We start from the raw sequence: 23,929 nt of genomic DNA, 5'->3' as shown, positions 1-23,929 counted from the left end.
GTACTATGTTGAACAGGAGTGGTGAGAGTGGGCAGCCCTGCCTCGTTCCTGTTCTCAGAGGAATGGCTTTCAGTCTTTCCCCATTGAGTATGTTGTTGGCTGTGGGTTTGTCATAAATAGCCTTTATTATGTTGAGGTACTTTCCTTCTATTCCCATTTTGTTGAGAGTTTTTATCATAAATGGATGTTGGATCTTGTCAAATGCCTTCTCAGCATCTATTGAGATGACCATGTGGTTTCTATTCTTTGTTTTCTTGATGTGGTGTATCACGTTGATTGATTTGCGGATGTTGAACCATCCCTGCCTTCCTTGGTGTAAATCCCACTTGATCTTGGTGTATGATCTTTTTAATATATTGCTGTATTCGGTTTGCCAATATTTTGTTGAGGAGTTTTGCATCTATGTTCATCAGCGATATTGGCCTGTAATTTTCCTTCTTTGTATTGTCTTTGTCTGGCTTTGGTATCAGGGGGATGTTGGCCTCGTAGAATGATTTAGGAAGTGTTCCATCTTCCTCTATTTTTTGGAATAGTTTGAGAAGGATGGGTATTAAATCTTCTTTGAATGTTTGGTAAAATTCACCAGAGAAGCCATTTGGTCCTGGACTTTTATTTTTTGGGAGGTTTTTGATTACTATTTCAATCTCTTTACTTGTGATTGGTCTATTCAGATTCTCCATTTCTTCTTGGTTCAGTTTTGGGAGGTTGTATGAGTCTAAGAATTTATCCATTTCTTCTAGATTGTCCAATTTGTTGGCATATAAATTCTCATAGCATTCTCTTATAATCCTTTGTATTTCCGTGGTATCCGTTGTAATTTCTCCTTTCATTTCTAATTTTATTTACTTGAGCCTTTTCTCTTTTTTTCTTAGTAAGTCTGGCTAAGGGTTTGTCGATTATGTTTATCTTCTCAAAGAACCAACTCTTTGTTTCATTAATCCTTTCTACTGTTTTTTTGGTCTCAATTTCATGTATTTCTGCCCTGATTTTTATTATTTCTCTCCTTCTGCTGACTTTGGGCTTTGTTTGTTCTTCTTTTTCTAGTTCTGTTAGGTGTAATTTAAGGTTGATTATTTGGGCTTTTTCTTGTTTGTTAAGGTGGGCTTGTATCGCTATGAGTTTCCCTCTCAAGACCGCTTTTGCTGCATCCCATATGGTTTGGTATGGCATATTTTCATTTTCGTTTGTTTCCAGATAGTTTTTGATTTCTCCTTTAGTTTCATCAATGATCCATTGGTTGTTCAGTAGCATGTTGTTTAATCTCCACATTTTTGTCACTTTCCCAGTTTTTTTTTTCGTGGATGATTTCCAGTGTCATAGCAATTATGGTCTGAAAAAATGCTTGTTATGATTTCAATCTTCTTAAATTTATTGAGGCTTGCTTTGTTTCCCAACATATGAGCTATCCTTGAGAATGTTCCATGCATGCTTGAGAAGAATGTGTAGTCAGCTGTTTTTGGATGGAGTGCTCTGTATATGTCTACTAGGTCCATCTTGTCCAGTTTTTCATTTAAGTCCACTATTTGTTTATTGACTTTTTGTCTGGATGATCTATCGATTGATGTAAGTGGGGTATTAAGATCCCCTACTATTATTGTGGTGTTGTTAATGTCTCTTTTTAGGTTTGTTAATAGTTGCTCTATGTACATTGGTGCTCCTATGTTGGGTGCATATATATTTATAAGTGATATTATTCTTGGTGGAGTGTCCCTTTTATCATTATATATTTCCCTTCTTTGTCTCTCTTAACCTGTTTTATCTTGAAGTCTACTTTGTCTGATATGAGTATGGCAACACCTGCTTTCTTTTGTTTGCCGTTATCTTGGAGTATTGTCTTCCATCCTTTCACTCTGAGCCTGTGCTTGTCTTTAGAGCTGAGATGTGTTTCCTGAAGGCAGCATATTGTTTGGTCTTGCTTTTTAATCCATCCTGCCACTCTGTGTCTTTTGATTGGAGAGTTCAATCCATTTACATTTAGGGGAATTATTGATATACGAGGGCTTAATGTTGCTGTTTTGTCACTTATTTTCTGGTTCTTTTGCATTTCCTTTGTTTCTTGTCCCCTTTGTTTCAGACTGCCAATTCAGTTTTCTTATTCTGTCTTATGACTCTTCTAGTTTTCTCTTTGTTTATCATATATGATTTTGTTTTGATTATTTGTTTAGTGGTTCCCTTGAGGTTTGTGTAAAAAATCTTGTGTATGAGACAGTCCATTATCTGATGGCCTCTTATTTCCTTATACTAAGTCAATTCAGTCACTTTCCTCTTCCCCTTCTAAGTTGTTCTTGTTATACTTCATTCTATGTTGTGTTGTGGGTGTGTGTTTACAGTGGTGAGGTTATTTTTATTTTTCGTGAATTCCTTCCTTTGATCTTTGATTTTGGTATTTAAGTGGTTGCTAACCTATTCCGGTAAAGATCTGCTATTTTTCTGAGTTTGTCTACCTATTTTTCTCCTTGTTCCAAGCTTTGTATTCCCTTTCTCTTTTGTTTTTCAGGCCTGATGGCCTTCTTGAGTATTTCTTGTAGTGGGGGTCTCGTGGCCATGAACTCTCTTAGCTTTTCTTTATCTGGGAAAGTTACTATTTCTCCATCATATTTGAAGGATATTTTTGCTGGGTAGAGTATTCTTGGCTGAAAGTTTTTGTCTTTCAGTATTTTGAATATGTCATTCCAGTCTCTGCTAGCCTGTAAAGTTTCTGTTGAGAAATCCACTGAGAGCCTGATGGGAGTTCCTTTGTACGTTATTTTTTGTTTTTGTCTAGCTGCCCCTTTGTCATTGACTTTGGCCAGCCTTACCACTAGATGTCGTGGAGTGGGCCTTTGCCTGTTGACATATTTAGGTGACCTTTTGGCTTCACTTACTGGTATTTCCTGCTCCTTCCCCAGATTTGGGAAGGTCTCAGCTATTGTTTCCTTGAATAGGCTCTCTGTTCCTCTTTCCCTCTCTTCTCCCTCAGGAATACCTATAATTCTTATGTTACATTTCCTAACAGAGCCAGATATTTCTCGGAGACTTTCTTCATTTCTTTTTAGTCTTAGTTCTCTCTCCTCTTCCATCTGGAGCATATCTGTATTCCTATCCTCTATAATGCTAATTCTTTCCTCCATATTGTCAGCTCTGTTCTTTCAAGATTCCAGATTCTCCTTTATCTCCTCCATTGTGTTCTTCATCTCCATCAGTACTGATTGGTTTTTCTTTATGATTTCAATCTCTTTTGTGAAGAAACTCCTGATTTCATTGAATTGTTTGTCTGTGTTGTCTCGTATTTCGTTGAGTTTTTTTATGATAGCTATTTTGAAATCTCTGTCATTTAGGTTATCGATTTCTGTGTCTTCAGGGTTGGTTTCTGGGTGCTTGTCATTTTCCTTCTGGTCTGGTGATTTCATGTACCTTTGCATTGTGGTTCCTGTATTGGCTTTGTTTTTCCACATCCTGGAAATATCTGGTTGCAATTTCCACCCGCCGCCGTGGGGGTTAAGGGCTGTGTAATCTGAGCCCCCAGTGCTCTGCCGCGGCTGTTCCCTGCGATCCACCGGCTGCTTGGTCTGGTCTGGTCAGCTGAGCTGTAGTGTCCAGCTTGTGGGGAGCGGGGGACTCTCTCTTTTGCCCACTGGTTCCCTGGTGTGGGGGGCTTCTCGCTCGCCCCTCGTTATCCGCTCTCCTGGGGTGCTCAGATGCTGATGGTACCCTGTAGCAATTCCTAGTCCTCTGTGTGGGAGTTTCCCACTGGCTGAGAGAGCCCGAAGAGCTACGGTTTCCCACAGAGGGCTGCCCCTCACCCCTCTCTGGGAGCCACGCGGACCAGGATCTCTCATCTGACGGGGAGGGAGAGAAATTCTCCTTTCCTCTCCCCACTTCCTCCGTGGGCCCAGCACGTTCCACTCTCAGATGTGCTGCAGTGTGGATCTTTCTGATCTTGCTTTTCACTGTCTACGAGTCCGTTGTTGGTCTGTGACTGTTCCTTTTGTTGTGTCTTACCAGTGGAAGAGTTTGGGAAAGCTCACTCTGCCAGATGCTGACGTCACTCTAAAATAGTTTTTTATAAAATTGGGATTATCTGTTACTTGACTTTTGTTAAAGGTTGTCTATAAAATCATCTAAGTCTACTGACCTTTTTCATAGTTACCTGGACATTTAGATGGTTGTCTACTTCTTTATACTAAATTATACTTCTAAGAAATTGTCTAGTTTGTTTTCAAGTATAGTGGCATAAAGTGATTGATATCTATGTACTCATGTAACAGTTTAAAGAGAATTTCTACTATATATGGAATGAGTTCTCTTTATTCATATCCATCTGTACCTTGCATAATGTTGTCAGAAGTTTATCTGTTCTGTCTTTCAAAGAAGTGGACTTTGAGGGCTTTTTTTCCCTTTTGTTCCACCAACATTTATTCTGCACCTCTGGGGAACTATAGGCCCTGCTCTAGGGTCTGAAGATTTATTAGTGAACAACAGAGGTAAAAATCCCTGATGTCAGGCAGCTTACATTCCAGTGGAACTTAACATTCTAAAGTCTTTATTCTTCTTTATCTTTTTTATCTCATGCATTTCTGCTCTTAGCATCATTTTCTTTCTTCTACTTTGTTTGGATATATTGCTTTTCTTTTCTAGCTTGTTGAGCTGAATGCTTATTTTTTTTCTTTATAGTATATGCATTTAGGTTATAAATTTCTCTTTAACAGTCACTTTTAGCTGCAACTCCTAACTTTTTTGGTGGGGTGTATTCTGAGTTCAGATAAAGGTTTTTTTTATTTTTAAATTATTTTTATTTTGTAAGTTAGTAGCTTTTGATAAGGAATATTTTTATTTGTTTTAAATTGAAAATTTTTTTCATTGTTATATAGGATATTTCTTTACCACTCTTGATGTTTCCATCCATGTGAAGGGGAACCTCAATTACTATAGCTCCTAGCCCTTACTTACCTTTTCCTCATTTGGTCTCGAAGGAGATGAAGTATCTTATCTGTGTGGTACATTTGGGAAGAATAAATTAGGGCATGCGTGGCTCAGCTCTGCCTTTCTCTTGGGACCACCCTGTCTTCAGCTCCTCCAGGACTAGTTTTACAATTCTGGGGGAAAGTGAAGGCAAGGCCAACTCCATTTCAGAGTTGTTTTTGTCTGTATCTGAGTGGGTAAAGCATTCTAATCCTATGGTTCAGTAAAAAGTTCTGTGTCTTTCTCCACTGAGTTAGGTACTCCACCTGCTTCCATCTGCCAGTTCATGATCTTATTTCTCAAGTTATTTAGAATCCAGGTGGCAAAGAGGCATGCTGATTATACGTCCCCCTCAGAAACTCAAATATCCATTATGATTTCTTCTGTGATTTATAAACTATTTTAATAAAGTTTCAAACATATGTATTTTTTTTCCATAGCTTTTTTCTCTCATTGATTTCAAATTCAGTCGCATTGTGGTCAGAAAACGTTGTGTGTTATAGATTCTTTAGTTATTTCCAAAGACCTGCTTTGTGGTTAAATTTTATAAACATTCTCCATGTGTGTGAAAAGAATTGTGGAGTGTAAAGTTCTATATATGTCCATTAGTTTGAGCTTATGCATTTGTTTTGTCTAGTCTTTTTCTTTTTTAGTATTTTCACATAACATAAAATTGACCCATTTAAAGTGTACAATTCAGTGGTTTTTAGTATATTCACAGAATTGTGCAATCATCACAATTGTCTGTAGGTTTTTGCACTCTTCTACTTTCTAAAGCAGTGTTGGGCAATAGAATGATATTGTGAGCCACATTTATTGTAATTTTTTTTGTGTGTGTGTGAGGAAGGTTGGCCCTGGGCTAACATCTGCTAATCCTCCTCTTTTTGCTGAGGAAGACTGGCGCTGGGCTAACATCCATGCCAGTCTTCCTAAACTCTATATGGGACGCCACCACAGCATGGCTTGACAGGCGGTGCATCGGTGCGCGCAGGATCCGAACCGGCAAACCCCAGGCCACCGCAGCGGAACGCGCGCACACTTAACCACTTGTGCCACCGGGCCGGCCCCCATTTATTGTAATTTTAAATTTTCTGGTGGCCAAATTTAAAAAGGTAAAGAGAAACTGGTAAGATTAAAGACTACGCTTATTTAACCTAGTAAATCTAAAATGTATTTCAACATTCAGTTAATATAAATAATTATAAAATATGTTTTACATTCTTTTTGTGCTAAGTCTTTGCAGTCTGGTGTGTTTTATACTTTTACAGCAAATCTCGATTGACACCAGCCACATTTCAGGTGCTCAGTAGCCACATGTACCTAGTGGCTACCATATTGGGCAGCATAGTTCTTTAGTGTTTACAGTTTTTGTCTGCTTGAGCTGTAAATTACAGAGCTTGGGAATTCATGTATTTCTCCCATAATTTTGTCATTTTCTAGATGAAATGTCCTTTTTATCATTGTCATGACCATCTCCTAATGATGATTTTTATCGTTAACATCAGCTTTTCTATTGTTTAGTATTATCATGGTATATCTTCATCTATCCCTTTATTTTTTACCTTTATTTTTGTCTTAATGTTTTGTTAAGTTTTAATCTTGTGTCTTGTAAATAGCATATGGTTGGAACTTTTTCTTTATCCAATATGATACACTCTTTAAAAAAAAACTGGCAGATTTAATCCATTTACATTTTTGTGAGTATATATATATTTGGACTAATTTCTGTTGTTTACTTTTTATTAATTCTGTTTTTGTTCTTTACAGAATTGGATTAACTTTTACTTATTCTCTTTCTCCTGCTGGTTTGAAAATTTACATTATATTGTTATTCTTCTAGTGGTTACTATTCAATTAAAACATTTATTAAGATATGATTAACATATAATAAACTGCACATATTTAAATTGTACAATTTGGTAAGTTTTGACACATATATATGTATATATACACCTGTGAAACCACCACCATGATCAAAATAATGAAATATCGATCAGTTCAAAAAGTTTCCTCATGTTTCTTGGTAATCCCTCCCTCTCACCCCTTCCCGTTTCCCTTCATGTCCCCCTCCCCCCATCCCTAGGCAACCGCAGATCTGCTTTTGGTCACTATAGATTAATTTGCTTTTTCTACAACTTTATATACGTGGAATCATGAATTATGTTCTCTATTGTGTCTGCCTTTCTCTCAGAATGATTATTTTGAGGTTCATATATGTTGTTGAATATACTGATTATTCATTCCTTTTTATTGCCGAGTTGTATTCCATTGCGTGGATATACCACAGTTCTGTTTATCCATTTACCTGTTGATGGATATTTGGGTTGTTTCTTGTTTTGGCCTATTATAAATAAAGCTGACATGGACGTTTGTGTACAAGTTGCTATATGGATATATGCTTTAATTTCTATTGGGTAAATATAAGTAGGAGTGGGATGATTGGGTCATATGGTAAATGTGTGTTTAAATTTATAAGAAACCACCAAACTGTTTTCCAAAGTGGTTGTACTATTTTCAGTCCTGCCAGTTCTGTGTCAGAGTGCCAGTTCCTCCACTTCTATGCCAACACTTGGTCTAGTCAGTCTTTCATTTTAGTCATTCTAATAGGGGTATAGTGGTATTTGTAATTTGAATTTTCATTTTCCTATTGACTAGTTATGTTGAGCATCTCTTCAAGTGTTTATTTGCTATCCATTTATCGTCTGTGGTGACGTGTTTATTCAAATATTTTGTCCACTTTTTCCTATTGGGTTGCTTGTTTTCTTATTATTGATTTTTGAGTTCTTTATATATTCTGGATGCAAATACCTTATCAGATATGCAATTTGCATATATTTTGTCCCAGTGTGTCGCTTGACTTATACAGTGTCTCTTGAGGACAGAAGTCTTTAACATTGATATAGTCACATTTGACATTTGACTTTAACATTGATAGAGTCAAAATTTTCTTTTATGGATGTTGCTTTTGGCATTTGGTTCTGGCCCTGTGGACTTGCTTTTCATTCTTGTAAGCATAGTAATTTATAGTCAAAAATATTTTTTATATTTTATCCAGCATTTCTGAGTATTTGTAGTACAGGTGTTCTGTGTTCGTTCTGTCCATTTTGGTGCTAGAACTGAAAGTGCAGTGACTGATAAGTGAATGTTTGAAAATTTTATTAGTTTGTAACTTATAGGAATTTCAACCCTCCCATCCTTCTTGATCCAGTGGAGTCTTTGTAACCTATAGTCTACCATTTGTATTTTTACAAATAAACAGTTATATGTTATTTATAATGTTTCTCTCAGAGTACATTAAAGATAATTTAGGTCAATGAATAAAAATTCAAAGAATAATTTATGGAGTAAGTAATTACTAATGTAATTTAATGCTTTAATTAATAATGCAATTAGGATTTAAGTAAATTGAATTGATTTGCAGCAGCTATCCAGAAACTTAAAAGATATTTTTTATTTAAAAGATATTGGTTATTTCCTATTTGCATGTTTAAAATATCTAATTCCATTTTTTTCTCTATTATTTTTAGATCACAAAATTTGTCCAGGATAGACATAGAGCTAGAAGAAATAGACTTCGTAAAGATCAACTTAAGAAACTCCCTATACATAAATTCAAAAAAGGTAAGTGAATGCTTTTATTTTCTAAATAATCACCCTTAGTTTACTTAAGAATACGTGGTGACCATTCTCTGATACTACCTTCCAAGTCCTTGCCATACGCTATGGCTGACACTCAGTTGATAATGAATTAGTGAATGTGGGAGATGGTCTTTTGCTGTGCTGTACTCTGGTGAAGGCAAGAAGGGGGTACATGGTCTGCAGAGAATTTAAAAACAATAATGAAACTGATCAAAATGCTTTTTATTATCACCATGTGCCAGCGGTTCTAAACATCACTGGGTAAAATATATTTCTCTGTGCTAGGGTGGTCTGCTCCCACTGACCTTCCTCCCACTCTCTCTCTCACCATCGGCCACTGTATTAACATTGCATTAACTAAACACATCGTTGATAGTGTTTTATTAACTAAACACATAGGTAGCTATTATGTGTCATTATATTTTAAATGTATCATCCCATTTAATTTTCATATTTCTATGAAATGGGTACCGTAATGGGTATTATAAATGAAATAGAGGGTCAGAGAGGCAAAAAACTTGAAATGTCACACAGCCAGTACTGACAGAGCTGGGGAGGGTGTGAGTCTAACAGTCTAGCCAATATGGTTTCTCCTGTCCATGCTTTAGTGAGCTTTTAGTGCAGGTACATGCTGGTTAAATCCTTTTAGCTAGTAGTTCCCAATTTTCAATTTCATATACCACTAAAAATGTTCTGTTTATTAATTCAGCAGAGAAAATGTGTAGAGAATGGAGAGGAGAAATAGAGAAGGAGGCAATAAAACTAAGTTCTGCCAAATTTTTTTTTCCAAGTAATAAAATGCTTTAAAAACCTACCATTTACAATAACCATTATTTTATGAAAAATATAAAATTGACCAACAAAAAAATAGGAAAAATCACATGTTAAAAGAAAGAAATAGGGACAAAAATTTGTAAAAATGCACTGCACTCTCACCATATGGTGTGGATTAAGTAACAGTTATTCACAGACCAGAAGTAGTTTGAGGACTGGCTTTAGGAGTCACGTTTTTAAGCTCTGTTTTGTGTGTTTCCTAAACGCAGAAAAAAAAGTAAAAACAAAAAAAAAAAATGATGTTGATATTGTCCTGGGCCAAAAAGGGCATGCATAGTTGGGATTTCCTCTGAATAAGATGAGTAGCCACTGTAGGATTTTGAGCAGAGGAAAGATAAGATCTAAGGTAAATGTTAAAGGAATCTTTTTGCTGCTAAGAATAGGGTGTAGAGGGTCAATGATGTAAGCAGAGAGACCAGATAGGAGGCTAGTGCAGAATCCAAGTGGGATATGGATGTGGCTTGCATTAGAGTGGTAGCAGTGGAGGAGGTAAAGAAATCTTAAATTCTGTATATATTTGGAAGATGGAATATACTGGATTTATTGATGGACTAGATGTGGGGAGAGGAAACAAGGATGACTCCAGATTTTTTGGTTTCAACAACAGGAAGGATGACATGGCTTTAAATAGAAATAAAGATGGTTAATAAATGGTGGACTAGGTTTTGGGGGAAAATTTGGGAAATTAGTTTTGGACATGTGGAATTTCAGATGTCTCCTAGACATTATAAATGAGTCTGGAGTTTAAGAGATGGGTCTGAACTGGAAGTATTGGTATAAAGATGTATTTAAATCAAGAGACTGGATGGGATTACCAAGAGAATGAGTATAGATGGACAGAAGAATACCAAAGACATACTGGGGCATTCCAACATTAGGTAAGGAAGAAGAGGAATCAGCAGTCTCAGAGACTGAGAAGGAGTGACTGGTTATATAAGGGGAAAGCCAGAAGAGTGGTTTACCTGAAACCAAGCGATGTGCATCTGTTAAGGAGCAAGAAGTGATAACCTGTGTCAGATGCTCCTGATTGATAAGTAAGATGAGAGCTGATAATTGACCATTAGAGGTTATTGATATCGTGATAAACAGTTTTGACAGAGTGGTCCGGCCAGAAACCTGATTTTTGAGAATGGAAGGAGAGAGATTGGAGACAGTAACGATAGACCACTTTTTCAAGAAATTTAACTGCAAAAGGGAGCAAAGAAATGGGATAGTAGCTGGTGGGAGAAGTTGGGTCAAGAAATAACAGCTTGTTTGCTGAAGGAAATTGATGATGTAGATGATGGGAGAGTTGCTGTAATAACGTCTTTGAGAAGGCAAGAAGGGTTGGGATCTGGTAGACAAGTAGATTGATTGGCCTTAGTTAGTAGCGTGGAGAGTTGAGCTAAGGGAAGGTAGAATATGTGGTTGCAAAATCCTGGTAGATGATTATGGTGGTGAGTCTATGGAAGTGTTCTTTACTTTCAGTTTTCTCAGTGAAGTAGGAAACACAATCATTAACTTAAGGTTGGGGTGGGAGAAGAGATGTTGGAGGTTTAAGAACAGAAAGATATAAAATATTGTTCTAGGAGAGTAGGCAGGCAAATGGACTAGGGAAATATGATTGCCTGGCAACCTCAACCTCCCTTTAGGGCAGGCTCATGGTTATGAACTAGTCAGCCTAACTGTGTTTTTCTCTAGCCATGTTCGTCTATATGGAGTGGTGTTTATCTTTACCATCCCTGTTTTAAAAATGTGAAATACAGCATGTATACAGAAAAGTATATAGGACATATTTCTGGAACCATCCAGTTCAAGAAATAGAACGTTACTAGCACCCCAGAAAGTACTGTGTCCCCTTCTAAATCATAATTCCTTCCTCCTCACTGGAAGTAACCACTATCTTGGCTTATGATAATCGTTTCATTGCCTTTCTCTTAACATTTTACCTTAAGTTTAAGTTTATGTATGCATTGCAGAGCAATATGATTTAATTTTTCCTATTTTTTGAATTGCATTTGTCTTTTTGTCTTACCTCTTTTATGAACAATTTTTTGGTGAAATTAATCCACTTATTGCATGTATATGTAATTCATTCACTTTCATTCCATTGTATAAATATGTTAATTTATTTATCCATTTTACCATTAGTAGATATTTGTTTTTTGTTTTTTCAGTTTAAGGCCATTACAAACCATGCTTTTAAGAACATTCTTGTACATATATCCTGGTGTATATGAGCGTGAATTTCTTTAGGGTATATACCTAGAAGTAGATTAGCTGGATCAAGGATATGCCTATCTTAAATTTTATTGGGTAAGGCCAGACCATTTCCAAAGTGATGATAGTACCAATTTATACTCCCGCCAGCAGTGTATAGGAGTTCCTGTTGTCCCACATATTTGCCAATATTTTGTACTGACAGACTTTTAAATTTTAGCCAAGCCGATGGGTTTATAAAGATACCTCATAGTGATTTTAATTTACATTTCCCTCCTTGCCAATGAGGTTAGGACCTGTTTATATTTTTATTTAGCAGTTTGGTTCTTCATTTTCATGAAGTGCCTTTCATGTCATTTTTCTGTTGGGTTGTCCTTCCCGTTCCTTTTCATATGTGGGAGGAATTCTTTATATGTTCTCACAACCCCCGCCCTGGAGTTGTGGTGTGTGGCCAGTTAGTCCTTCACTGGTTTTATGTGTTGTAACTGTCTTCTAGTTTGTGGCTTATTTTTTTCACAGGAATTAAGTTCTTTTCATTTATGGTAGTTTTTGTGTGTTTTAAAAGAACTTCTTCCCTTTCCCAAAATCACATAGATGTTATATTATCTTCTGAAAGCTTTACAGTTTTGCCTTTCATGTTTGGGTATTCAGTCCACCTAAACTGATTCTGTAAAATGGGGGTCCAATTTAAGTTGTTTCCAATTTGATATTTTACATAAGGATATCCAGTGGTCCCAGAGCTAATTATTAAAAATGCACTGTTCTGCACTGTCACCTCTGACATAAATCAAGTGTCCATGTATGTGTGGGTTTGTTTCTGGACTTCTGTTGGTCTTGCTGTTATCCTCATATCAGTGTCACACTATCTCAGTTACTATAGGTTTATGTAAGTCTTGATATCTGATAGAGTTAGTCCTCCCGCCTTCTTCTTCTTCAACAGTTTTTAGCTATTCTTGACACTTTTCATTTCATGTAAAATTTAAAATCAGCTTGTCAGGTCACCCCATCTCCAAACATATACATATCACTCTTGCATTTTCTTGTAGTAAAGTATATATAACATAAAATTTACCATTTTAACCATTTTTAAGTGTATAGTTCAGTGGCATGAAGTACATTCGCATTGTTGTGCAGTGATCACCACCATCCATCTCCAGAACTTTTTCATCATTCCAAATGGACTCTGTACCCAATAAACAGTAACTTCCCATTTCTCCCTCCTGCCAGCCCCTGACAACTACCATTCTACTTTTGTCTCTGTGAATTTGACTACTCTAGGTACCTCATGTAAGTGGAATAATAAGTGACTGACTTATTTCACTTACCATAAGGTCCTCAAGGTTCATCCACATTGTAGCATCTGTCAAAATTTTCTTCCTTTTTAAGGCTGAAGAATATTCATAATATTCTATGTATATACCACATATTGTTTATCCATTCATCTGTCGATGGTTACTTGGGTTGCTTCCACCTTTTGACTATTGTGAATAACGCTGCTGTGAACATGGGTGTACAAATATCTGTTCAGGTCTCTGCTGTCACTTCTTTTGGGTATATTCCTAGAAGTAGAATTTCTAGATCATATGGTAATTCTCTGTTTAATTTTTTGAGGAACGCCATACCATTTTTCCTAGTCGCTACAGGTCTGTGTCTAGATTCTTTTTTAAATATTTCTTTTTACTCCAGTAAAGTATGTACATACCAAAAGTTTGTCATTTTAACCATTTTTAAAGGTTCAATTCAGTGTATTAATTACAATCACAATGTTTTTACAGATATCAACACTCTTTATTTCTAAAACTTCTTCATCGTTCTAGAAACTCTGTACCACTTAAACAATAACTCCCTATTCTCACTTCCCCCCAGTCTCTGATACCCTCTAATCTACTTTCTGTCATTATGAATTTTCTTATCCAAGATATTTCATATAAGTGGAATCATACATTTGTCCTTTTGTGTTTGGCTTATTTCACTTAGCATAATGTTTTCAGGGATTATCCATGTTGTAGCATGGATCAGAACTTCATTGCTTTTTATGGCTGAATAAAAGCCATTGTGAGTTTTTACTACATTTTGTTTATCCATTCATCTGCCAATAGACACTTGGGTTGCTTCCACCTTTTGGCTATTGTGAATACTACTACAATGAAAATTGGTGTAAAAGTATATGTTTGAGTTCCTGGATTCAGTTCTTTTGAGAACATACCTAAAAGTGGTATTGCTGGGTGATATGGTAATTCTATGTTTACCTCTTTGAGGAACTGCCATACTATCTCCTGCAGCCACTGCACCATTTTACATTCCCAGCAGCAGCGCAGAAGTGTTGTTATTTCTCCACATCCTTGTCAATGTCCTTTGAAACACAAAATTTTTAATTATGATGAAGTCTAATTTCTCTGTTCTTCTTGCTTTTATGCTTTTGGTGTCACAATTAAGAATACATTGCCAAATCCAAGGTCGTGAAGATTTACCCCAGTGTTTTCTTCTAAGAGTTTTATGGTTTTAGCTCATACTAGGTCTTTGATCAATTTTGAGTTCAGTTTTTTAATATAGTGTGAGGTAGGGCACCAACTTTATTCTTTTGCATGTGGAAATGCAGTTGTCCCAATACCATTTGTTGAAGAAACTGTTCTTTCCTTATTGAACAGACTTTCACCCTTGTCAGAAATATTGGCCACAGATGTATGGGTTTATTTCTAGACTTTCAAGTCTATTCCATTACTTTTTGAGGGCGTGGGTTTGTTTTTCCTTATGCTGAAAATATCTGGTTGCAGCTTCCACCTGCTGCCACTGGGTGGGGGTCAAGAGCTGTGTATTCTGAGCCCACTGTGATCCGTGGGCGCTCTGGCCAACCGGCTGTGCTGGAGCCCTGGGCAAGGGGAGGGGCTCTTTCTTTTGCGTGCCCAATCCCAGGGGTGTCTTGCTCTTCTCTGGCTATCTGCTCTCCTGGGGTGCTAGCTTGATGAAGACACCTCTGCAACAGCTCAGTCCCCTCCATATGGGAGTTTCCCACAGACTGTGAGAGAACTTGGAGAGCGACAGTTTTCCTGTAGAGGGCCGCCCCTCCCCCCACCCCAAGAGCCACGTGACCCGGAGTCACTGCCGTTGGGGATGGAGAGGAGTTCTCCTTACCTCCTTCCGCTTCCTCCAGGGATTCCAGCACCTCCACCTTCAGATAAAAGGCTGCAGACGTCTTTTGTGTTGTGTGAATGTCTTCTATTGGTATATGAATGTCCTTTTTGTTGTATCTTGGTGGGGAGATTCTATAGGGAAAGCTGACTCCGCCATGATGCTGATGTCATTGATGTACCATACTGTTTTGATTACTCTACATTTGCAGTACATTTTGGAATTGGGAAGTGTGAGTCCTCCAACTTTGTTCTTCTTTTTCCAAGATTGTTTTGGTTATGCAGGATCTCTTGCAATTCCTTTTGAATTTGAGGATCAATATTTTCATTTCTGCAAAAAAGGCTTTTGGAATTTTGATAGAGATTGTGTTGAATTTGTAGATTAAGTTGGTATTGACATCTTAACAATATTAAATCTTCCAATCCATGAACATGGGATGTCTTTCTATTTATTTAGGTCTTCTTTAATTTCTTTCGTCAATGTCTTGTAGTTTTCAGCATACAAGTCTTTCATTTCCTTTGTTAGATTTTTTTTCCTAAGTATTTTGTTCTTTTAGATGCTATTGCAGATGGAATTGATTTCTTAATTTACTTTCTGGATTGTTCATTGCTCCTTATATAGAAAGCCAACTGATTTTCATAGGTTGATCTTGTAACCTGCCACTTTGCTGAATTTATTAGCTCTAGTAGCTTTCTTGTGGATTCTTTGGGATGATCTATGTATGGGATCATGTCATCTGTGAATAGACATAGTTTTATTCTTCCTTTACGATTTGGATTCCTTTTATTTTTTTTCCTGTCTAACTGCTCTGAGTAAATCCACCAGTACAACATCGAATAGCAGTAGTGAAAATGCACATCCTTGTCTTGTTCCTGATCTTAGGAGGAAAGTTTTCAGTCTTACACCATTGAGTATGATATTAGCTGTATGATTTTCAAAAATGCCCTTTATCATAGTGATAAAATTCTTTTATTTAGATTCATATTTTGGCACATCCAGTTGTTCTGGCACCATTTGTTAAAAAGCCTGTTCTTTCTCTCTTGCTCTGTTGTCAGAGAGCATTTGACTATATTTGTGTGGATCTATTTCTGGGCTTTCTATTCTGTCCCATTTATCTATACATCTGTTCTTTCACCAATTTTATACTGTCTTGAGTATTATGGCCTGATAGTAAGTCTTGAAGTGGGATAGTATCAGTCCTTCAACTTTCTTTTTCAATATTGTGTTGACTATTCTGGTTTTTTGCCTTTCCATATAAACTTTTGAATCAGTTTGTCAACATCCAAAAAAGAAAAAAATGCTGGGATTGGGATTACACTGAATCTATGATCCAGTTGGAAATCCCACTTATTTATGGTGTATAATTTTTTCATACACTGTTGGATTCAATTTGCTAATATTTTTGTTGAGAATTTATCATCTATGTTCATGAGAGGTATTACTCAGTAGTTTTCCTTTCTTGTGATGTCTTTGTCTGGTTTTTGTATTAGGGCAATGCTGGCCTCATAGAGTGAGTTGGGAAGTATTCCCTCTGCTTCTGTTTTCTGGAAGAGATTATAAAGAATTTGTATAATTTCTTCCTTAACTGTTCAAATGTTTCTTCCTGCACAGCCTTCTGGGTCTGGTGCTTTCTGTTTTGTTAGGTTATTAATTATTGATTCAGTTTCTTTAACAGATATAGGCCTACTCAGATTATCTATTTCTCCTTGTGTGAGTTTTGTTAGATTGTGTCTTTCAAGGAATTGGCTCATTTCATGTTATCAAATTTGTGGACATAAAATTATTCACGTTATTCCTTTATTATCCTTTTAATATACATAGAATCAGTAGTGATGACCCCTCTTTCATTTCTAATATTAGTAATTTGTGTTTTTCTTAGCCTGGCTAGAAGCTTATCGATATTACTGATCTTTTCAAAGAACCAGCTTTTTGTTTCATTGACTTTTTTCTTTATTGATTTCCTATTTTCAATTTCATTGATTTCTGTTCTAAATTTTATTCCTTTTCTTGTGCTTTTTTTGGGGGGGTTAATTTGCTCTTCTTTTTCTAGTTTCCTAAGGTGGAAGCTTAGATTATTGAGTTTAGATCTTTCTTCTTTTCTGATACATATATATCCAGTGCTATCAGTTTTCCTCTAAGCATTAATTTCACTGCATTCCACAAATTTTGGTAAATTGTATTTTCATTTTCATTTAGTTAAAAATATTTTAAAATTTCTTTTGAGGTTTCTCCTTTGATCCATGTGTTAGTTAGAAGTGTGTTGTTTAATCTCCAAGTATTTGGTGATTTTCCAGCCCTTTTTCTGATATTGGTTTCTAGTTTAATTCCATTGTGGTCTGAGAGCAGACATTGTATGATTTCTTTTAAATTTGCTTATGTGTGTTTTATGGCTCAGTGTGTGGTCTTTGTGAATGTTCCATGTGAACTTGAGAAGAACATATATTCTGCTTCTAGTTGGATGAAATATTCTATATGTCAATTATATCCAGTTGATTGATGATGCTGTTGAGTTCAACTATATCCTCACTGATTTTCTGCTTACTGGGTCTGTTCCTTTTCTGATAGAGGGTGTTGCAGTCTTCAGCCTTACTAGTGGATTCATCTATTTCTCCTTGCAGTTATATCAGTTTTTGCTTTATGTACTTTGATGCTCTATTTTTAGGCACGTACACTTTAAGAACTGTTATGTCTTCCTGGAGTATTGACCCCTTTATCATTATGTATTGCCCCTCTTTATCTCTGATAACTTTCCTTGCTCTGAAGTTTGCTCTGTCTGAAATTAATATAGCTACTCTGCTTTCTTTTATTAATGTTATTAGCATGTGTCTTAGTCCATTCAGGTTGCTCTGACAAAAATACTATACAGTGGATGGTTTAAACAACAAACATTTATTTCTCACAGTTATGGAGCCTGGGAAGTCCAAGATCAAGGCACTGGCAGATGTGATGTCTGCTGAGGGCCTGCTTCCTGGTTGTTTAGCCGGCTGTCTTCTTGCTTTGTCTTCACATGGCAGAAGGGGTGAGGGAGCTCTCTGGGGTCTCTTTTATAAGGTCGCTAATACTATTCATGAGGGCTCCGTTGTTATGACCTAATCACCTTCCAGTGCACACCCCCCCAAACCATCACATTGGAGATTAGGCTTCATTTTATGAATTTTGGGGAAACACAAACATTCAGTCTAAAACAGCATGGAATACGTGTCTCCATCCCTTTACTTTTAACCTGCATATGTCTTTATATTTAAAATGGGTTTCTTATAGACAACACGTAATTGGCTCACCCTTGTTTTTTGATCCACTCTGATAATCTGTCTTTTAGTTGGTGTATTTAGACCATTGACATTTAAAGTGATTATTGATGTAGTTTATTAATATCTACTATATTTGTTATTGTTTGTTGTTGCCTTTGTTCTTTGTTCCTATTATTGTCTTCCATTTTTTTTCTTCCTTTTGTGGTTTTAATTGAGCATTTTATATGATCCCATTTTCCCTCCTGTCTCAGTATATTATACTTATTTTAAATTTTTTTCTAGTGGTTACCGTAGAGTTTGCAACTAATCCAAGTAGACTTTCAAATAACAATATATTGATTCACAGGTAGTGAAATACCTTATAATAACAAAATATTCCTAATTTCTCCTACCCCACGTCCCTTGTATCATTGCTGTCTTTCATTTTGGTATATGTGAGCATATATAAACATAGATAAGCATACATAATTGAATACATTGTTGCTGTTATTATTTTGAAGAGCCCATTATCTGTTAGGTCAATTAAGAATAAGAAAAATTAGAGTATTTATTTTCCCTTCACTTATTCTTTGTTTGGTGCTCTTCTTTTCTTTATGTATATTGGAGTTTTTGACCTATATCCTTGTCCTTCTCTCTAAATTTCTTTTAACATTGCTTGGAAGTTACTGGCAAGACATTCCCTCAATTTTTGTTTGTCTGAGAAAGTCTTTATTTTACCTTCAGGTTTTTTTTTGTTTAAATCTTATCTTTTTTTATTGTGATAAAAGACACATAACATTAAATTTACTATCACAACAATTTTTAAGTATATGGTTCAGTAGTGTTAAATATATTATGTTGTTGTACTATAGATCTCTAGAACTCTTTAATCTTGCAGCCCTGAAACTCTATGCTCATTAAACACTAATTTCCCCTGCCCCCTTCCCTCAGTCCTCGATAACCACTTCTCTACCTTCTATTTCTATGCTTTTGAATACTTTAGATACTTCATATGAGTGGAATCAGACAATGTTTGTCCTTTTGTGACTGGCTTATTTTGCTTAACATAATGTCTTCCTAGTGCATCCATGTTATATAGCATATGACAGAATTTCCTCCTTTTTTAAGGCTACATAATATTCCATTGTATGTATATGCCACTTTTTCTTCATTCATGTGTCTGTTGATGGACATTTGGGTTGCTCCCACCTCTTGGCTATTGTGAATAATGCTGCTATGAACATGGATATACAAATCTCTCTTCAAGACCCTACTTTGAATGGATATGTACTCAGAAGTGGAACTGCTAGATGATGTAATAATTCTATTCTTAAATTTTTTAGGAACTTCTGTGCTGTTTTCCATAATGGCTGCACCATTTTACATTCCCACCAACCACGCACAAGGGTTCCAACTTTTCCACGTCCTTGCTAACACTTATTTTCTGTTCTTTTGATAGTAACCATCCGGATTGGTGTGAGGGGATATCTCATTGTGGTTTTGATTTACATTTCCCTAATGATTAGTGAAATTGAATATCTTTTCATGTGCTTATTAGCCATTGTATATTGTCTTCGGAGAAATGTCTATTCAAGTCCTTTACTCAATTTTTAATTGGGTTATTTTTGTTGTTATTGAGTTGTAGAAGTTCCATATATATATATATATATATATATGATATTAACTTCTTATCAGATATATGATTTGTAGTTATTTTTTTCCATCGTATAGGTTGCCTTTTTACTCTGTTGATTGTTTCCTTTGATGTGCAGAAGTTTTTAAGTTTAGTGTAATTTTAATTTTTTTATTATGTTTATTCTTTATTTTGTTGCCTCTGCTTTTGGTGTCATATCCAAGAAGTCATTGCCAAAATTCAATGTCCTGCAGCTTTTTTCCTCTCTTCTTCTAGGAGTTTAATAGTTTTAGGTCTTAGGACTTTAATCCATTTTGAGCTAATTTTTGTATATGGGTCCAACTTCATTCTTTTGCATGTGGAAATGTAGTTTTCCCAACACCATTTGTTAAAGAGACTATCCTTTTCCTGTTGTGTAATCTTGGCACCCTTGTCAAAAATCATTTGGCCATATATGCAAGGGTTCATTTCTGGACTTTTTATTCTTTTCCATTGTCTATATATCTATCTTTATGCCAGTACCACACTATTTTAATTACTGTTGCTTTGTAGTCAAGTTTGAAATTGGTGTCAGGCCTCCAACTTTGTTCTTCTTTTTTAAGATTGTTTTGGCTATTTGGTATCTCTCCAGATCCCATATGAATTTTAGGATTTTTTTTCTATTTCTGTAAAAAATATCTTTGGGATTTTGATGGAGATTGCATTGAATCTGTAGATTACTTTGGATAGTGTGGACACTTCAACAATATTAAGTCTTCCAGTCCATGAGTACAGGGTATCTTTCCATTTATTTGTAACTTCTTTTATTTTTTTTAGCAGTGTTTTGTAGTTTTCAGTATACAAGTCTTTTACCTCCTTGGTTAAATTTATTCCTAAGTATTTTATGTTTTTTGATGCTATAATAAATGGGATTATTTTCTTAGTTTCCTTTTTGGATTGGTCATTGTTAGTGTATAGAAATGCAATTATTTTTGATTTTGTATCCTGTAACTTTGTCGAATTTGTTTACTAATTATAACAGTTTTTCTTGGAAATCCGTATGGTTTTCTACATGTAAGATCAAGTCATCTGCAAACTGAGGTAATTTTTCTTCTTTCTTTCCAGTTTGTATTCCTTTTCTTTCTTTTCTTGTCTAATTCCTCTGGCTAGAACTTCCAGTTCTTTGTTGAATAGTTGTGGCAAGAGTGGGCATCCCTGGCCTATTTCTGATCTTAAGAGGAAAAGCTTTTAGTCTTTTCCTATTGCATATGATGTTAGCTGTGGGCTTTTCATATATGGTTTTTATTATGTTGAGGTAGTTCCTTCTATTCCTATTTGTTGAGTGGTTTTTTTTTTTTGTCATAGAAGATTGTTAAATTTTGTCAAATGCTTTTTCTGCATTGATTGGGATAATCACATTTTCTGTCCTTCATTTTGTTAATATGGTGTATTACATTGATTGATTTTCATATGTTGGACCATCCTTGTATTCCATAAAATAAATCTCATTTGGTCATGGTGTATGATCCGTTTAATGTGCTGTTGAATTCGGTTTGATAGTATTTTGTTTAGGATTTTGCATCAGTATTCATCAGGGAATTTGGTTTGTAATTTTCTGGCCTCTTTGTCTGGTTTTGGTATCAGACTAATGCTGGGCCTCATAGAATGAGTTTGGGAGTATTTCTTCCTATTGGATGTTTTGGAAGCGTTTGAGGATTGGTGTTAATTCTTCTTTAAGTGTTTGGTATAATTTACCAGTTAAGCCATCCTAGGCTTTTCTTTTTGGGAGGTTTTTGATTGCTGCTTCAATCTTTTAATTAGTTTTAGGTCTGTTCAGATTTTTTATTTCTTCATGATGCAGTCTTAGTGGGTTGTATGATTCTAGGAATTTATCTATATTTTCTTGGCTATCCAATTTGTTGGCATATAATTGTTCACAGTCGGCTCTCTTAATTCTTTTTTATTTTTGTGACTTCAGTTGTAATGTTTCTTCTTTCATTTATAATTTTACCCATGAGTTTTCTCTTTTTCTTAGTTATTCTAGCTAATGGTTTGTCCATTTTGTTGATCTTTAAAGTAAACCAACTCTTGGTTTCATTGATTTTTTTTTCCTATTCTTTTTTTATTCTCTATTTCATTTATTTCTGCTCTAATCTTTATATTTCCTTTCTTCTGTTAACTTTGGGTTTAGTTTGTTCTTCCTTTTCTAGTTTCCTTGAGGTGTTAGGTTAGGTTGTTGATTTGAAATCTTTCTTCTTTAAATATAAGCATTTACTGCTATAAACTTACCTTAGTACTGCTTTTGCTGTATCCCATAAGTTTTGGTATGTTGTGTTTTCATTGTCATTTGTCTCCATATATTTTCTAAATTTCTTTGTAGTTTCTTTTTTGACCCATTAGTTGTTTAAGAGTGGATTGATTATTTTCCACATATTTGTGGATTTTTCTGTTTCCCTTCTATTGGTTTCTAGTTTCTTTCCTTGTGTTGGAGAATGTACTCTGTATAATTTCAGTCTTCTTATATTTATTAATATTTGTTTTGTGGCCTAACGTGTGGTCTACCTTGGAGAATGTTCCATGTTCTCTTAAAAAGAATATATATACTGCTGTTGCTGGGTGGAGTGTTCTGTATATGTCTGTTTGGTACAATTGGCCTGTGGTGTTTTTCATGTCCTGTTTCCTTATTGAACTTCTGTGTGGTTGTTCTATCCATATCTGAAAGTGGGGTATTGAAGTTTCCTACAACTATTATGTTGCTGTTTGTTTCTCCCTTTAGTCTGTCAGTGTTTGCTTCATATATTTGAGTGCTCTAATGTTAGGTTGCATATATATTTATAGTTGTTATATCTTCCTGGTGAATTGACCTTTTATTATATAATGTCTTTATCTTGTGACAGTTTGTATCCTAAATTCTATTTTGTCTGCTATAAGTGTAGTCACCTCTGCTCTCTTTAGGCTCCCATTGGCATGGAATATCTTTTTCCACCCCTTCACTTCTACCCTATATGTCTCCTCAGATGTATAATGAATCTTTTGTAGAGAGTATATAGTTGGATCTTGTTTATCCATTCAGCTAATCTGTGTCTTTTAAATGATGCATTTAATCCATATACATTTAAAGTAATTAAATGGGAAGGACTTACTATTGCCATTTTGTTAATTGTTTTCTGTCTGCCTTGTAGCTTCTTTGTATCTCTTCCCTTCTTTTGCTGTCTTCTTTTGTGTTTTGTTGCTTTTTTCCTTTAGCGACATGTTTTGATTTCCTTCTCATTTCCATTTGTATATATTCTATCAGTATTTTCCTGGTGGTTACCATTGCAATCACATAAAACATCTTAAAGTTATACAATCTATTTTAAGCAGATAACAACTTCAGTCACATATAAAAACTGTAGTCTTTTACATCTCTGCCTCCCATTTTGTGTTATTGATTACACAAATTATTTTCTTATATTGCATACATCAATTAATATTGATTTATAATTATTTTTTATGCTTATAAAAAATTCTATACCAGATTTATTTGTGATTTTCTCACCTGAATTACAATATTATAAGATTCTATATTTGTCTGTATGTTTATTTTTACCAGGGAATATTATATATTCATATGATTTTGTTTTGCTGTTTATTGTCCTTTCACTTTAATTTGTAAGACTCTTTGCAGCATTTCTTGTAGGGCAAGGCTACTGGTGATGAACTTGCGTTTTTTTTTAATCTGGCAAAGTCTTGATTTCTCCTTTGTTTTCGGAAGAGATTTTTTTACTGGATATAGTCTTCTGCGTTGGCAGTTATTTTCATTCAGTACTTCAAATATGTGATCTCACTTCCTACCATCCTGAAAGGTTTGTGCTGAGAAATCTGATAACCTAAAAAGAATTCCTTTGTATGTGACAAGTCGCTTTTCTCTTGACTTTCAAGATTCTCTGTATGTGACTTTTGACAGTTTGATTATGATGTGTCTTGGTATAGGTCTCTCTAGACTTATCCTAGTTAGAGTTATTTGGGCTTCTTGAATTTGTAAGTCCATTTCTCCTAGATTGGGGAAATTTTTGGTGATTATTTCTGCAAATAGGTTCTCTGCCCCTTTCTCTTCCTTCTCCTTCTAGGATTCCCATAACGCATATGTTGTTCTACTTGATGGTGTCCCATAAGTCCCTTAGACTCTTTTTCATTTTTCTTCATCCTTTTATTTTTGCTCCCCTGCCTTGGTAATTTCAAAAGTTCTGTCTTCAGGTTCACTGATTCTTTCTTCTGCTTGGTCAAGTCTGTTGTTGAATCCTTCTTTTATATTTTTAATTCTGTTATTGTATTCTTTTTTTTTTTTTTTTTTTTAAAGATTTTA

General features: G+C 35.4%; 1 protein-coding gene across 4 annotated transcripts in view; it reads left to right on the top strand.

Moving 5' to 3' along the window:
* The window catches only part of RNF13 (ring finger protein 13), a 149,373-nt gene that overhangs the window by 103,368 nt on the left and 22,076 nt on the right, over positions 1–23,929 (top strand). For all 4 annotated transcript variants that reach the window (XM_004419257.3, XM_087430402.1, XM_087430403.1 and 1 more), the window contains one exon: positions 8,469–8,562. In XM_004419257.3, coding sequence (XP_004419314.1) covers positions 8,469–8,562 — 94 coding nt within the window. The remainder of the gene's footprint in view (positions 1–8,468; positions 8,563–23,929) is intronic.

The sequence above is a fragment of the Ceratotherium simum genome, chromosome 5, assembly GCF_057802395.1.
Source record: "Ceratotherium simum simum isolate JZ-2026a chromosome 5, ASM5780239v1, whole genome shotgun sequence".
Classification (NCBI taxonomy): Eukaryota; Metazoa; Chordata; class Mammalia; order Perissodactyla; family Rhinocerotidae; genus Ceratotherium; species Ceratotherium simum.
This window is presented reverse-complemented; position numbering and strand designations above follow the sequence as displayed.